Raw genomic sequence first — 16,480 nt, forward strand, 5'->3', positions numbered from 1 at the left:
TAACTGAAGCTTTGTACCCACTAATCAATATCTCCCTATTCACCACACCCCAATCTCAGTCCCTGATAACTACTATTATCCTCTACTTACGTAGTTTGACTTTTTAAAATTCCACATATTAAGTGAGGTCATGCAGTGTTTGTCTTTCTATGCCTGGCTTCTTTCACTTGGCATGTCTTCCATGTTGTCACAAATGACAGAATTTCCTTTTTCATTGTGCAGGTATAACACATTTTCTTTATCCATTAATTCATTGACGGACACAGGTTGATTCCATATTTCGGCTATTGAGAATAATGCTGCAATGAAATGGAAGTGCAAATATCTCTTCTTCAGCATAATGATTTTGATACCTTTGCATATATTCCCAGAAGTGAGATTGATAGATCATATAGTAATTCTATTTTTAGTTTTTCAAGGCACCTCCATATTATTCTCCATAGTGGCTATACCTATTTACATTCCCTCCAACAGTGTTCAAGTTTTCCTTTTTCTCCAAATCTTTGACAGCTCTTATCTTTAATTTATAATAGCCATTCTAACAGATGTGAGGTGATATCTCATTGTGATGTTTATTTGCATTTCTCTAATGATTAAGGATGTTCAACATTTTTTCATAAATCTGTTGGCCATTTGTATGTCTTCTTTTGATAACTATTCAAATCCTTTGCCCATTTTCAATTGGATCATTTGCTTTCTTGATATTGAGTTATTTGAGTTTGTGAATATTCTTAAAATCTCCTGTTTTAAAACCAAAGTTATCCCATACATTTTCTAGTGTTGCCTTAACCTGGGATACAGACACAGGCAAGGTGGATAACAGTGTAGGAATGAGCTGCCTTTGATGCATGCTGTGAGCATGCTGAAAGGATTTGGGCCTCAGGAAGGATCAGCATGGAGCTAGAAGCCACGAATATAGATGTTAGGGCTGTTCTCCTGTTTCCAGGGACCACAGGCCAGCCCCTTAGCACAAGGAGGAGAGCTCCTATAGAAGGCATTCTTCCAAGCTCATCTGTTCTCCTTCAGTTGGATAAGGATGTAGGCAGAGGTGTCACTTTGTGACTTTACCAGTCCCTGTCTTATGTGCAAAAGGGAGAACCAAGTTGATCCTTTCTTTTTATATTTTTAAAGCATATTTAAGCTATTTCACCGCTGTTTTTAAAATACTTATTCTGTTAAACAATTCTTTCAGAAAAAATTTGAATATTCCCCTTCTAAAGTGCACTTGATTGGCCACAGCTTGGGAGCACACCTGGCTGGGGAAGCTGGGTCAAGGATACCAGGCCTTGGAAGAATAACTGGTAAGCATGCCCTGCAGTTGGGCCTTGAGTGTGTTTAAATATTGTTTACACATACTACCAAGTATCTGAACACCAAGTAATACTGCAGAAGAAAATATAAGATACTACAAAATGTGATTCCAATGAAATAAAACGTGAACGTGTTTTCAGAGCAGAAATGTGCAGATTTGCTTCAAGGGGGTTCATTGCAGCGTTGTCTGTGGTGACAAAGTAAGAGAAACTATGTGTTCCCTCACCCGCAATGGAATGGTTGAAGCAATTATAACACATTCCATCCTTTGGGATTTCATACTAGTAATGCAAAGAATGAGGTTTACCTAGAGGTAGGAGTAGAATGGTGGTTATGAGAGGCTGGGAAGGGAAGAAGAGAGGGGAGGCTAAAGAGAAGTTGGTTAATGGGTACAAAAATCCATAGCTAGAAGGAGTACTTTCTAGTATATGATACAGAAATTACAGTTAACAATAATTTATTACGTTTCAAAATAGCTAGAAGAGAAGGACTGTAATATTCCCAACACAAAGAAAAGATGAATGATTGTGGCGATGGATGTCCCAATTACCCTGATTTGATCATTACACATTATATACATGTCTCAAAATACCACATGTGCCCCCAAAATATGGACAACTATTATATATCAATTTTTAAAAGTTATTTTTAAAAAAGAATGAGTTTGAATCCCACTGATTGTCCTGGACGTTCCTGACACACCTGGACTGCAGCTTACTCAGTTGTTACCATTTTTAATATTATCCCTGGATATACCGTTAAGTCTAAAAATAAGTTGCAGAGCAAAGTATATAGCATGAATTGGGTTTGGGGGTATAATAATTAATCATGTCTCCTCCCCACATTCTGTTTTCCAAACCAATTGTGTGAGATGGATGAAGGTCAAAGCATCAACTCCTTTACCGACAGGCGGGGCTGGCCTCTCCCTCTGCATCCCCCCATCAACAGCCAGTAAGCAAGCCCCACGTCTGCTTCATCTGCCTTTTCCCTGTCCATCCCCTGGTCACTGTCCTGGCTCAGTCCCTCATCTCTTGCCTGCATTTTGGCCTTGGTCCCTGCTGGTGCCCCAGCCTAGTCTTCTACAAGTACTGCCAGGCTTATCTTTCCAGGTGCAGGCCATGCCACTCCACTGCTCCAAATCTCTCAGGGTGTCTCCTTGTGTGAAGCCTCTTAGCTTGTCACGTAAACTTGTCATGTTTCATCACAGTTTTTCATGCTCTGTGCCTTTGCACGTGCTGTTGTCCCTCTTGCTGAGCATTAACTGTCCATTTGTCAAGATTCATCTCAAATGTTTCCTCCTCAGGCAGGAATTAATTCTCTGTGCTTCTCATACCTTTTGACATGTGCCTCTTTTGTGTTTGAAAACACAAATATTATATCACATGGTCTTATAATTATGGATGAGCCTGTTATTTTTAACAGAAAGCCTCCCTTACTGCATTGACTCCAGGCTTGGCCACAGAAGCGTATTTTTCTCTTCGTTAAACTGCTGTGCTCTGTGTGCATGTGTGTGTACGTGCTCGCTCTCTCTCTTTCTCTCTCTCACACACACACATACATGCACACTTTAAATTCAAATCTCAATTTAGAACACAGTTTTAAAAAAAAATACAAAGAAGTCCAAATTGGGATTAAAGTATTTTGTCTCTGCAATCTGTTGATATAACAGGCTTATTCCTGCTATAAGTCATCTCTCTTCTCCTAGCTCTCTGCTCCTAAATCCTCCTCACTCGCCTCCACCACCACCACCACCATTCTTATTTAGAATAATAAAAACTGAACTTTTTCACTGAAGTCATTATGTGACCCTTTGCGGTCAATTTTCAAGCCCAGAAAAAAGAAGGAATGAGTTCCTCTTTTGAAGATGGAAACTCACGGGGCCTCACAGCCTCAGGCAGGCTGTGAGATGACCAGGCCTGAGTGAAGCAGAACACATAACTGCATTTACAATTCATACTGGGTTATGATCAATTCAAAGAGATTTTGTTTTTATTAAGTTTCTTCAAAAATCAGATACTATTTAACTCTAGTTTTTCCCATCAGGTGAATTATCCTGCTGGGTAAATAGAAAACAGATTTTTAAAGGCTTTCTGAATGTCCGAAGAATTAATATCATGTGGATGTTGTAATCTACATTCCTCTGAGAAATTAGTTTTTGGGCAATCATGTTCCTTGAGTAATAGAAGAACTGAGACCTCACAAACAGATTTTAGCTATATAATTAACCAGTTAAAAACAAAATTAATATGATAAACATATTAAGGACATACATAAGTTTTTATGTCTTTGGTATTTATGTATAAGTGGTAAGTAGTTGTCATAATAAGTATAGTTAGGGGGTTACTCAGCTGATTCTGCTTTTATTTATTTTTATTTATAAACAGTATCAACACTTTTCTTATTTGAGGAAAAATTACTCTCATTTTGCTGACACACACACGTACCAAAATACACATACATACTACACACTCAGATCCTAAACGATTAGTTCTCACTCATGTAGTAAGAGGTCATGTCTGTCTCCCTGAGGTTAATTAATAGGTTGAACCTAATAATTCTCTTCCCTTCTGTAGACTTTTCTCCTGAGATATCCTAGAACAACAAATTCAATGTTCCCTCTTCCCTACATCTTGGAAAGACTGTCTTTTTTTTTTTTTTTTTTTAATCTGATTGCCTTGTCCTCCAATCAATAAGATCTGAGGTATACCTATCTTGGGATGTTTCTCTCCAGGAATCCTGACTTTATTAGAAAGTTGTGTGTAATCACACTAGTAAAATAAAAATTCTTCCAAGAGTTGAAGATTAATTGTGAGATAAATACTTTTTCCTCTTTCTTTGTTAAGCACGAATGGTTCGTTCATATGCATGTTGCATTACTTCACTGATCTCTTTGTCTAAGTGTCTTTCCACCTGTGCTCTGAGTTCCCCTGCTTTGTGGACTTAAGTCATTTGTTCACTTTTTTTCAGGTCTTGTCAACAGAAGTGCTGTGCTGAAACGCACCCCTTCCCTCCTGGCCTCTCATTTCCTTCTAAATGATGCCCTAGCCTATTGCATTCCTCTAGATCCAAGCTCCACATAGTTGAAAGTGGAGTGATTGCATTTCCTTAGGGTTCATTCTCTCCTTGACCTGCTGCTACCTAGCTTCTTTCCCCAAAACCACTATTGCCAGATCACTAGTGGCTTTTTGTGGAACTCTAGCAGACATTTTGACTCTGTGTTTTACTTGACCCCTCTGCAGAATTTGTCCCAGTGGACCCCTCCCGCCTTGCTGAAGTGCTCCCTCCTCTTAGCTTCTATGATTCCGCATCTTCTTGGTTGTCTTTGTTTTTTCGACTCCCTCTCTCCAGGCTACTTCATGAGTTTCTTTTCTTTTGCCTTTGCCTATCTGTTCATATTCTTCAAGTTTCCATTCTAGGCCCCCTCTTCTCTCCTGTTGTTTTTCTATAATCACTCTTTTAGTGATTCTATTAGTCAGAAAAATAAAAAAAAAACACACATCCTATGACAAGCTATGTGTGTTGAGCACACACCCCAGACTGTGACACAGACATTCCTTCCTTGCTGATGCCACATTCCCAGAGGTGTCAACGGCAATGCTACTCTGCATCCTCCCCACTCCGGGACCCAGCCTCTATATCACAGCAAAGGGATTTTGCTAAAATATAAATCTGATAATAAATCTCCCCTGCTTGCAAGCTTACAACAGCTTCCCGTTGATGACCACGTCATGTCCAAACTCCTTGACATGGCTCAGCTGACATCTGGCTCCTGCTAGCAATACTACCTTCATCTTCCACCAAATCCTAGAACTCTACACACCAGCCTTAGCAAACTAGTTCAGTTTCCCAAACACAATGCTTATATCTGGAGGCCATGTACTTTTCTGTCCTCCCCTGGGTTGCTGGCCACCTTACCTTTGCCCTGGCCAATTCTTCTGCCCCTTCAGATCTCTACTAGTGTTTCTTTTCTTTTTCTTTTTTTGAGATGGAGTCTTGCTCTGTCACCCAGGCTAGAGTGCAGTGGCACAATCTTGGCCCACTGCAACCTCCACCTCCTGGGTTCAAGTGATTCTCCTGCCTCAGCCTCCCAAGTAGCGGGCGTTACACATGCCCACTACCATGCCTGGCTAAATTTTGTACTTTTAGTAGAGACGGGGTTTCACCATCTTGGCCAGGCTGGTGTCAAACTCCTGACCTCGTGATCCACCCGCCTCAGCCTCCGAGGGTGCTGGGATTACAGGTGTGAGCCACCGCGCCCAGCCGTGTTTCTTATCTCTTGCAGAAGCATGTCCTAGTTCCACAACACTGGGTTATATGTGGCTTCTCTGTGCTTGGATAACACTTATGATCGCCACTGCTTCTTCACGGAGGACACTGACTGGGATGCCTTTCCCACCAAATGGAAAATCCCCTGAGGACAAAGCAAGGTCTTATTCCTCATATCTGAATGCTAAACCTAGTTCCTGGCACATACTAGGTGCTTGACAAATAATTGTCAAATACAGAAATGATTGAATATGTGAAAGATCATAACATTTTAAAGAATTCCAGCTATCTTGCCCTTATTTTACGAAACATTTGAACATGACGCAATGGGATGAGAGTCTGGACACCTGGCCTCTTAGTCCAGTTTGCCTCTAACACATGATAACCTTGTCCAGTCACTTCACTTCCCTGGGCTTCGGGCTTTTCATTTGTATTACTATTAATGAAAAGCAGAACTAAGTGAGCCATAGCTCAGGACAAGGATTCTGTTATTTTAATTGTGTTGCTTTGTAGATTCATCTTTACACATCAAAGAGTGGTTGTGTTTTTAATTTAATTTAATTTTTTTGCCTACAAATGTTGCTTTTCAAGAACCTTTGTAATTCATAACCTTATTGTATATATGGTATTCCATATACAGACCCTAGAATAGCCACTGTGATTTTTTTAGTTTGTTAGCTGTTTTGGCATTGTCTCAACATAGCATTACTTATCTGTAGATACTTGACACTGCAATATATAGAGACCCTACATTTATAGATTTAGGTTATGTATCTGTACTTTTTCCTGAGTGATCTTTGATTGATAGAAATAATGTAGGAAAGGACACATGCTTCCAAAGTAACAACAATATTAATGTGCACTTCCATAGAACATGTCTTGGTTGTGCTTTCTCTAGGGTTGGACCCAGCTGGGCCATTTTTCCACAACACTCCAAAGGAAGTCAGGCTAGACCCCTCGGATGCCAACTTTGTTGACGTTATTCATACAAACGCAGCTCGCATCCTCTTTGAGCTTGGTAAGTTTTAACAGAATCAGAAACTTCATTGAAGCATAGAGGAGATTTTTAGAGGCATTTACCCTGTTTTTATTTATTTCAGGTGTTGGAACCATTGATGCTTGTGGTCATCTTGACTTTTACCCAAATGGAGGGAAGCACATGCCAGGATGTGAAGACTTAATTACACCTTTACTGAAATTTAACTTCAATGCTTATAAAAAAGGTAAATACTTTCTAAACTATGAATGCTGCTGATGCATATTCACTGAGCTCTCTCCTTAGATGGGATCCACATACTTTTGTGTATAATATACATATAAAATGTATTTTCTCTCAAAACACAGTTGCATATAAGAAGCTCTCCCACCAGTTCTCAGATCCACAAGATTGGGTACCGTGTCTTCATTAGCTTTGTATCCCTGGTGCCTTATCAATGTCTAGCATATTGCAGTCACTCAATATAAACAAAGAAGGTGTGTTATTCACTCAGCAAATATGTATTGAGTGTTTACTATGTGCTAGGCATTATTCTAGGAACAGCAAATATGGAAATGAATACAAAAGACAAAGGTCCCTCCCTGATGGAGTTCATTTTCTAACTTGCTAGGAAACCAATAAATAGTGTAAGAGCTAAGGGGACAAAATAAAGCATGGAAGGGGAATATGATGTGTTGGTGACAGTGAAGGTAAAGTAGAAGAAGAAAATTGTTGACAGGATAGTAAGGGAGTCCTTACTGAAAAGATGACCTAAAGGAGTTAGCCTTATAGACACCAAGGGGAGAGGCATTCCAGGCCAACAGGGGGAAGCAAGTGTAAGGGCTGAAAACAGGAGTCAGCCTGGCAGGTTCATGACAGTGAGGAGCCTGTTGTGGCTGAAACTAGGTAAAAGGAGAGAAGTAGGGCATAAGGTTGGAGAGGGAACCAGGCAGAGGGCAATAACACAGGACTTTGTGGATAGTAGAAAAGACTTAAGCTTTCACTCAAATGAGATAGGAGCCATGAGTGGATTTTGAGCAGAGAAGAGACGTGGTTTGAGTTACTCGTAACAAGAATCACTCTGGATGCTGTAATTACAAATTAAACAAGTAGTATTTAACTTTTTATAGTAGTTTCCAATAATAATAGTTACAATATCTATATGGCATCAAGTTAAAAGGCACCAAAAGGTTATTATTTGGGAAATTTGTTCTTCCCTATCTCTACATTTCATCATATAAATAATGAAATACATTACCCATAATATATAATAATAATAATATATATGTATGATGATATGATAATGGATACCTGGATGATTCTGAATATCTCATAGCCCAATCCCCTGTAGTCAAGATATCAAGGAGTTGAAATTACTTGCTCTTTCATTTGGCTGTTGTAGAGGAAAGATACACAGATCATAGTATTGAGTGTAACTCAGGTATCTACTTCACTAGAAATAAATTACAAAGGTTTAATATTTGCTCTGAAAGAGAAAATGTGATCAGAAGTATATATTTGTAATGACTATATTTTAAAAACCCACACAACTGTCTAATCTACAGGTGCAACAAATAAGAATTAAAGCCAATTTCACCTAGTTCAGATAAGCAAAATTCATACAAAAAAGGCATATTATAAAATTGATTTTCCTCATTATTTTCTATATTATGACTATGAATCCTTTCTATTAGGACAAAATATAGATCAGAAGACTTCATTACATAATTAATTGTTATACACAGATCATATGAAATTTTATGAAAGATTAATTCAACTAAAATATACATTTATCATAAGCTATCATTCTGAGACATTTTAAGATTTCCTATAACTTTATTGGATTAAAAGAACATTTATCATTCATGTTAAACCTTTGGATGAGTTTTAAGACTTCAAGATGTTCTATTTTACTTAAATTTATTACTAACAAACCATTACTTTTAAAATTAATAGTTTGCTATATTCTAATGAACCATCTTGTCTAAATCACAATTAATTGTGAATATAAATCTATAGATATACAGAGACCTAATGTAAGAGAAGTCTTTGTTTAATAAAAATGGATGATGCCAATTATTAATCTGTGCTGACGATATTACATTATTTCTGAAACTATGCTGTCTCAGTTCTCTATTGTATAACAAACCACAGTGAACAATTACAAGAAAAAGTATGTTATTGCCCAGCATTCTGAGGGTCAGAATTCAGGCAACGTTCTCCTGAGATTCTGCTTCGTGTGGTGTTGGCTGGAGCAACTCAGGTGACTGCATCGAGTTGGGGGCTGAGCTGGGCTAAGCTGGATGAGGAGGTCTGAGATGACTCTCCGTGTCAGGAACCCTGGGACTTGTTCTCCTCTGTCAGGTGGTCTGTCATCCTTCAGGACCTCTCTCCCCAGACAGGTAGCCTGGATTTCATAATATTGCAACTGGGTTTCAAGACAGTAAGAGTGGATGCTGGAAGGTCTTTTAAGGCCTTAGAACTTAACCAGTGTCAGTTTCTCCACAGAACTGATCTTGGTTCTTTGCTACTGGGCAAAGCAAGTTATAAGATCAGCCTGTAATGGGGCAGGGGTATTTTTAACATGGCCTCCATGTTGAGAGAAGGAATGGTTACATAATACTGCAAATGGGTGAGGACCCAGGAAGGAGTCATTTGTTGGAAGCAATTATTACATAATAATTATACTGCATATGCTAAAACCAAAATCTAGTTTCTCAAAGATTGGCTAAGCTGTGTAGGTCATTGAAAGAATAGTCCATGCCATTCAGTAAAAATATTGTTATGTAAAATAAAAGAAAGCATAAATGGCTGGGCACAGTGGTTCACACCTGTAATCCCAGCACTTTGAGAGGCTGAGGCAGGAGGATCACTTGAGACTTGAGGCCAGGAGTTCAAGACCAGCCTGGGCACAACAAGATAGTGAGGCCTCATCTCTAAAATAAAAAAAAGAAGAAGAAGAAAGAAAAGAAAGAATAAATGACTAGAATGTTATGAAAATTTTGGAATGTGCAGATGTATTTAGATCTTATTATTATTCCAATAATCCTAACTATTGATGGCAATAATGTCATGCTTGATAATGACAAAACTAATTCATCTTTAGCATTCTTTATAAAACCCCCCACCTGTTACACCTTTAACCCAGCACTGGTTCACAGTGCTGACTGTTTTGTGATTGAATAGGAGGGAGTTCAGTTATTCTTGCAGAAACAGAGAGGCAGAGTCTTAACTGGTCTACAGTGGAGATACTATATGCACAGGGATATTGTGTCAGAGGTCCTAGTGATACGGGATTTTTTCCATGCTGCTTCACCAGCCAGAGACCTCCACAGCCTGCACTGCCTCTGCTTGAGTTTCACTTGCACCTGCTGGGCTCACCACCGGACTTATCTCACCCACTTGGCCTGGCAGCCTGTGCTCAGCTCACTCTGCTGACCTGGATCTCACACCTGCCAAGGGTGAGCCAGGCATGCCCACTGCTGTGGTAGGGCAGGTGGCTTCAGGACAGTACAGGCACTGGTTCCACATGAGGCTGTGGCTGGACCAGGCATACTGCAAGCAGCTTCCACCTTGGGCACCAGCTTCCAAACGAGGGAAATGTGGTGGTGCCAAAAAAACTCTGAGATGGCAGGAACCACGGAGCCCCAAAGGGGGTATTACATACAGCATGTTACAGCTCTGGCTTAGGGAGCCTTGAGGTCTAAGCCCCCAGGAAACATTACAGCTCGTTTGTGTTACAACTTATTTGTTCCCACCCTCTGCACAGTTCAGCGAATAGGGGTGTGTCTCACATTGTTTGATCCCATTGCTGTACTCCAGACCACAGCTCTTGGGCTGTCCCAGTCCTGCTGCAGCTTCCTGATGCATGGGTGGGATGGCTACAGTGTTTCAGCAGCTCCTTTGGCACCTGCTGTTTGGTGGGTCTCAGGTTCTTGTCCCACGTCCAGGAAGAATGAGGTTACACAGACAACTGAAGAGTGAGCATGGTGGAGAAGAGTTTTATCGAGTGACAAAACAGCTCTTGGATGAGAGGGGAACCCAAAGTGGGTAGCCCCTATCTGAAGGCAGGTAGTTCCCACCCAAAGGCAGGTAGTCCCCAGAGTGTGGCTTAGTCTGGGCTTTTTATAGGCTCAGAATGAGGGAGGTGTTGGCTGTAGGTAGCCTTGGAAAAAGCAACATTAGATTGGTTAAAAAACCTTGTTCAGGCTGGGTGCGGTGGCTCACACCTGTAATCCCAGCACTTTGGGAGGCCTAGGTGGGCGGATCACGAGGTCAGGAGGTCGAGACCATCCTGGCTAACATGGTGAAATCCCGTCTCTACTAAAAACACAAAAAATTAGCCAGCGTGGTGGTGGGCGCCTGTAGTCCCAGATACTCGGGAGGCTGAGGCAGGAGAATGGCGTGAACCCCGGAGGTGGAGCTTGCAGTGAGCCGAGATTGCACCACTGCACTCCAGCCTGGGCGACAGAGCCAGACTCCGTCTAAAAAAAAACAAAACAAACAAACAAACAAACAAAAAACCTTGTTCAGAAAGAACCAAAAACGTTGTTCAGGAAAGACCAGGCAAACAGGAATAGAAGTTCTCACTCTGGTCAGGGACTTTACCTGGAACTGGCAGCTTCATTTTCAGGCTTCACACTGTTTTTTGGCTTAAAGGTTGGGTTTCACTGAGGACACGCCCCTATCTGCCTAGGAAATTGTCTGCCTCCTGCCACTGTAACTAGGAAGTGACTCAGTATATTTGTGTCAAAGCACAAAGTCATCCACATTTGCTTTTGCTTATTTCCACTTCTTGAATGTCCCTTTTGAGTCACATAATTCTTTGGTACAAATAAAATTACACGTAACTTTGATAAATGTACAATATCCAAGCCTAGACAAAAGGTCTGGCCCTCCCAACTCAAGAAGACTGCCACTTACAGTTACTGTTTCTAAGAAATGGTTTATGCTACCAGTTATCAGTTAATTGCTATCAGTTAATTGGGAATTGTTTTCACAGAAATGGCTTCCTTCTTTGACTGTAACCATGCCCGAAGTTATCAATTTTATGCTGAAAGCATTCTTAATCCTGATGCATTTATTGCTTATCCTTGTAGATCCTACACATCTTTTAAAGCAGTAAGTAAATCATCTTACTTGGAACTTAATTATAAAGTAATTTTTTGAAACACAATCATCCAGCTAAACATTAGGGCTTTGTGTAGGTAGCAAAAAAAATGCACCTGCCATTTTGGGAAATAATGGATTGTTTCTGTGCTGAGTACTGAACAGTAGCTGGGATTGCTGGAGGGTTGAAATAACTCAACCAACTATTTGTATTCTGGTTGTTTCAGCTCCTTTGAAAATTATATACAATTTTGCTTTTTTGGCCATTTGTTATGCAGTAATTAGATGCTACTGTGTAACAGGCATAAGTCTAGGGCAAAAATATTTCTGCATATATATTTTAAATGTCATCTTCAAAGATGCCCTAAGAAGGCTGAACCAATCAATAGCTACAACGAAACATATTGCTATTTACTTGGAACATGAAAATTATTTTATTAAAATTTAATTATTTATACAGAGCAGAACTAAAGCATAGATAGCTCACAGGAGCTCTACACAGATCAATATGTGACAAACTACCAAATCTGATTTTACTTGAGTAAAAGAAAGAAAATCTATTTTGTAGTGGGAAGTGGAAAAGATCTTCATTCTTGTGCTTTAGAGACCTAATCCCCTGTTTTATCACGGTAGAAAATGTGGGCTATTCAGCTGAAGTTTATGGTAAGTAATAGTACTTCGTGAATAAGTGCTGTGTTGTGACATGAAGAAGCATATCCCTTTTGCTACAGAGCTTGGCAGATGGACGGGTTTAGGCCATCCTCTCAGTTTCCTGCCATTCTTGGAAAGCTTGACAGCCAAAGAGTAGCATTTCCCACATATCCTCCTTGTCCCCAACCTCTCTCTTCTTCCTGCCTCGGCTGCTACTCTGAGCACCCACGGGATCCTGGCGTTTACTTCTAGGAGAAGCAGGCCCTTGGATTCATTGTATATTTGGAGATAAGAGTTAATCTGCCAAATTGGAGAACCCTTAGAAGCTAGTTCATGCCACATGGATGCTACTTGTGGTTACAAACTATTAGAATGAATCAATTTCCTTGACATACTTTATTGTACTGTACCCTAATAGTCATAGAATCAAAGTAAGTCAGAGCCAGCTGTGGCATGCACCTGTAGTCCCAGATACTTGGGAGGTTGATGCAGGAGATCTCTTAAGCCCAGAAATTTGAGGCTACAGTGTGCTATGATCATGCCTCTGAATAACAACTGCATTCCAGACTGGGTGACAAATTGAGACTCCATCTCAAAAAATAAATAAATAAATAAATAGGATGTTACTGTAGCCCTAGCCTAAATGTCCATGGTTTATTAAATTAAAAGTTCAAAGCCTAAAATAGCAAATACTCAAGCACTGCTACCCATGTTTTTAAAATGTTCACATTTCATTCCTTTTCCTTTAGATTTTTAAAACATACAAATAAAATTAAAGAAGCAAAGGACCTTATATTCCCTTCAATCCTTCCCCTAAGGCAGAGTTGAATTTGATATGTATCAAATAAATGCTATCATATTATGTTTCTGGATTTGCTGTTTTCATTAAATATTATAAATATAAAATTTGAAATTTACATTGATGTAGATAGATCTAATGTATTTATTTTACAGGAATCAGTCATAATTTATTGATTCGTTCTCCTACTAATGTGAGTTTTTATTGTTTCCAGTTTTTGTTATTAAAAGCAATGTCGGCCGGGCACGGTGGCTCACGCCTGTAATCCCAGCACTTTGGGAGGCCAAGGAGGGCGGATCACTAGGTCAGGAGATCGAGACCATCCTGGTTAACATGGTGAAACCCTGTCTCTACTAAAAATACAAAAAATTAGCCGGGCTTGGTGGCGGGTGCCTGTAGTCCTAGCTACTCGGGAGGCTGAGGCAGGAGAATGGCATCAACCCAGGAGGCGGAGCTTGCAGTGAGCCGAGATCGGGCCACTGCACTCCAGCCTGGGCAACAGAGCGAGACTCTGTCTCGCAAAAAAAAAAAAAAAAAAAAGCAACATCTACCAACTCTGCCATCTTTGTATGTCTCTTTATGTACTTGAGTGGAATTCCTTCATGGCATACAACAGAAGTGAAATTATCAAAGCATACATGCATTTCCTTCTTTATTAGACATTACCAAATCGCTGTTTAAAATGTCTATCGATTGCTAAAGAAAAATAAAAATGAAGGCCACAATTTAGATATAACCCAAGGCCACCCATGACCACATAGCCAAAACCAAGTCATCCTGATTTTCCAGAAACACTAGCTCTAATCATAAATGAAACACAAAAACATAAGCTTTACCTCCTTGTCAGCATGATTCAGGGAAATGAAACCAATCAGCTGTAGACAAATCAACATAAATATCTCTACTTGCCCTAGAGAAGAATGTTAATGCATAATAGCCAATCACCAAAAAAGGTCAAAATACTTCCGCCTTTATAAACTATCTTGTGACTGCTGTAAGCGGGGCTTCTTACCATTTTCAGTTTGAAGTCTCCCAGCTCAAGGACTGTTCTTTTGTGTGCACAGCAAATTTTTAAAAATTAAAAAATTTGATCTGATTATATCTTTGACATTTTAAAAATTATATTCCAGGCTGGGAATGCAGTGAAGAACAATACAGCTTTCCATCAGAAGCAAATGGGAATTCCCCTATTACACGTATTCAGTGTTGCCAATTGCTTTAATGTTTGCAAATCTGCTGAATATGAAATTTTACCTTGTTTAACATATGCTTGACAACTAGTAAGACTGAACATCTTGCATAGTTATTGACTATTTGAGTTTCCTGTTCCGTGGATTGTCTATTCATATCATCTACCCATTTTTCTAATAGGGAGTTTCTCTTTTTCCCTCAGTTGGTTTTGTTTTATTTTTGAAAACAGACATGGTGGCCTGTTAGGCAATTTTAGAATGCCTATCCTTTATTTAGATCCTGGAGATTTATTATTATTTAATAATATATAGCGAGTTTATTGAAGGGCAACATTTCTAATTACATAAGTAATCACCTCTCATTTTCTGTCATCAGGGAAATTGCTTCTTTTGTCCCAAAGAAGGTTGCCCGACAATGGGTCATTTTGCTGATAGATTTCACCTCAAAAATATGAAGACTAATGGATCACATTATTTTTTAAACACAGGGTCCCTTTCCCCATTTGCCCGTAAGTATCATAGCTAAGTTTAATTGTAATGCTTTAAGGTACTTATCTTTAAAAATTCAACAGTTTTTATTGAGTGTCTACTAAATAACTGGGCATTGGGCCAGACTGGGATTTCAGTGAAGAACAACACAGTGAGGTCTTTAATTGAGTTTAGGCTAGTGGGAAAGACAGCAAGTAAAATCTCAGTTCCAATCCTGAGTAATAAACTTTCTCTTAGGAAACATTCAAGATATGTGCAGAGCATAAAGGTCAGAGAGCCTTTCGAGGAAAAGAGATTTCTAAGCTGACTCCTGAAGGATGAGTAAGAGGGAAAAGGGAAGTATTCTAGGCAGAAGTGACCACATCTGTAAATGCCTGGAAGTAAGAGAGAGCAGAAACTGAAAGAAGGCCCTGCCGGGATTGTAGAGACCGGGAGGACAGTGATAGCAGATGAATTGGGAGAGACAAATCGGGTCAGATCATGAGGGAAGGGCCTTGTGTCCCAAGTGGAGAGGTTGGGCTTTGTCTGTGGGTGAATGGAAAGCCATTGAAGGGTATTAAGAATTACCAGATTATTTTTATTTTTAGAAAAATCACTTTAGTTTCTGCATGGATTAGAAGGCCACAAGATGGAAGCAGGGTGCCTGTTACACAATTATTGCCACAATTCAGGCAAAAAAAAAAAAAAATAGAAGTAGAGAGGTTGCAAAGATAGTTAGAAGGTAGAAGCAAAATGGACCTAGGTGAATGGATTTAAAAATGCAGAAAAGCAAGGAGTCAAGGACAATTCTGGCTGTGGATGAGCTGTCATTCTCTGAGCTTGATGACACATGAAGAAAGGCTAGTTTGGAGCAAGATGATGGGCTAGTTTCTCACATGTTACGTTGGAGCTGCCTTTAGGGTTTGAGAGTGTGTGTGCACCATGAGGCAGGTAGAGATACGGATCTCAGCCTCTGGAAGTGGATGTGTTCTACAGATAGAGAGTTGGGAGTCACTCAGACTGTAGTCAGTGTGGTGAAAGTGGATGACATCATTACCCAAAAAGAATGTGCCAGAAAAGAAGTAAAGAGAGCAGAGAAAGAGGCCCCTGCAAAGGAGACTGAAGAATGGGCAGAGAGAAGGAAGACCAGCAAAGCTTATCGTTAAAAGAGCCAAGGAAAGAAAGTTGAGCAGGAAGAGAGGAGACATACACCGCAGCAAATATATATATATAATTTTTCTGGGGGGGGGGGGATGGAGTCTTGCTCTGTCGCCCAGGCTGGAGTGCAGTGGTGCGATCTCGGCTCACTGCAAGCTCCACCTCCCGGGTTCACGCCATTCTCCTGCCTCAGCCTCCCAAGTAGCTGGGATTACAGGCGCCGCCACCACGCTAGGCTAGCTTTTTGTATTTTTAGTAGAGACGGGGTTTCACCGTGTTAGCCAGGATGGTCTCCATCTCCTGACCTCGTGATCTGACCGCCTCGGACTCCCAAAGTGCTGGGATTACAGGCGTGAGCCCCCGAGCCCGGCCCACACCAAATATTTTTATGACTTCTAAAAATGGAAGTCCTGTGTCTTCTTTTGTCTATTTCCTTTGTATTGTGGTCAAATGAGACAGGGCCCCATAGAGGCTCACTGGATGAAGAAACAATTCAACCCTTAGTGAGCTTGGCTGGGGTGGTTTCAGTGGAGAGATAGCAGGGGGAGCCAG

At 40.2% G+C, this 16,480-nt stretch overlaps 1 protein-coding gene across 2 annotated transcripts in view; it reads left to right on the plus strand.

The window, feature by feature from the left end:
- PNLIPRP3 (pancreatic lipase related protein 3) overlaps window positions 1-16,480 on the plus strand; it is a 50,139-nt gene that overhangs the window by 26,685 nt on the left and 6,974 nt on the right. Inside the window, exons 5-9 of one of the 2 annotated variants that reach the window (XM_019034502.4) lie at window positions 1,193-1,301; window positions 6,476-6,595; window positions 6,678-6,800; window positions 11,556-11,674; window positions 14,679-14,811. In XM_019034502.4, the coding sequence (XP_018890047.3) occupies window positions 1,193-1,301; window positions 6,476-6,595; window positions 6,678-6,800; window positions 11,556-11,674; window positions 14,679-14,811 (604 nt within the window). The remainder of the gene's footprint in view (window positions 1-1,192; window positions 1,302-6,475; window positions 6,596-6,677; window positions 6,801-11,555; window positions 11,675-14,678; window positions 14,812-16,480) is intronic. The other variant, XM_055352250.2, reaches the window with a different exon arrangement.

This window comes from Gorilla gorilla, chromosome 8 (genome assembly GCF_029281585.2).
Source record: "Gorilla gorilla gorilla isolate KB3781 chromosome 8, NHGRI_mGorGor1-v2.1_pri, whole genome shotgun sequence".
NCBI classification, from domain to species: Eukaryota; Metazoa; Chordata; class Mammalia; order Primates; family Hominidae; genus Gorilla; species Gorilla gorilla.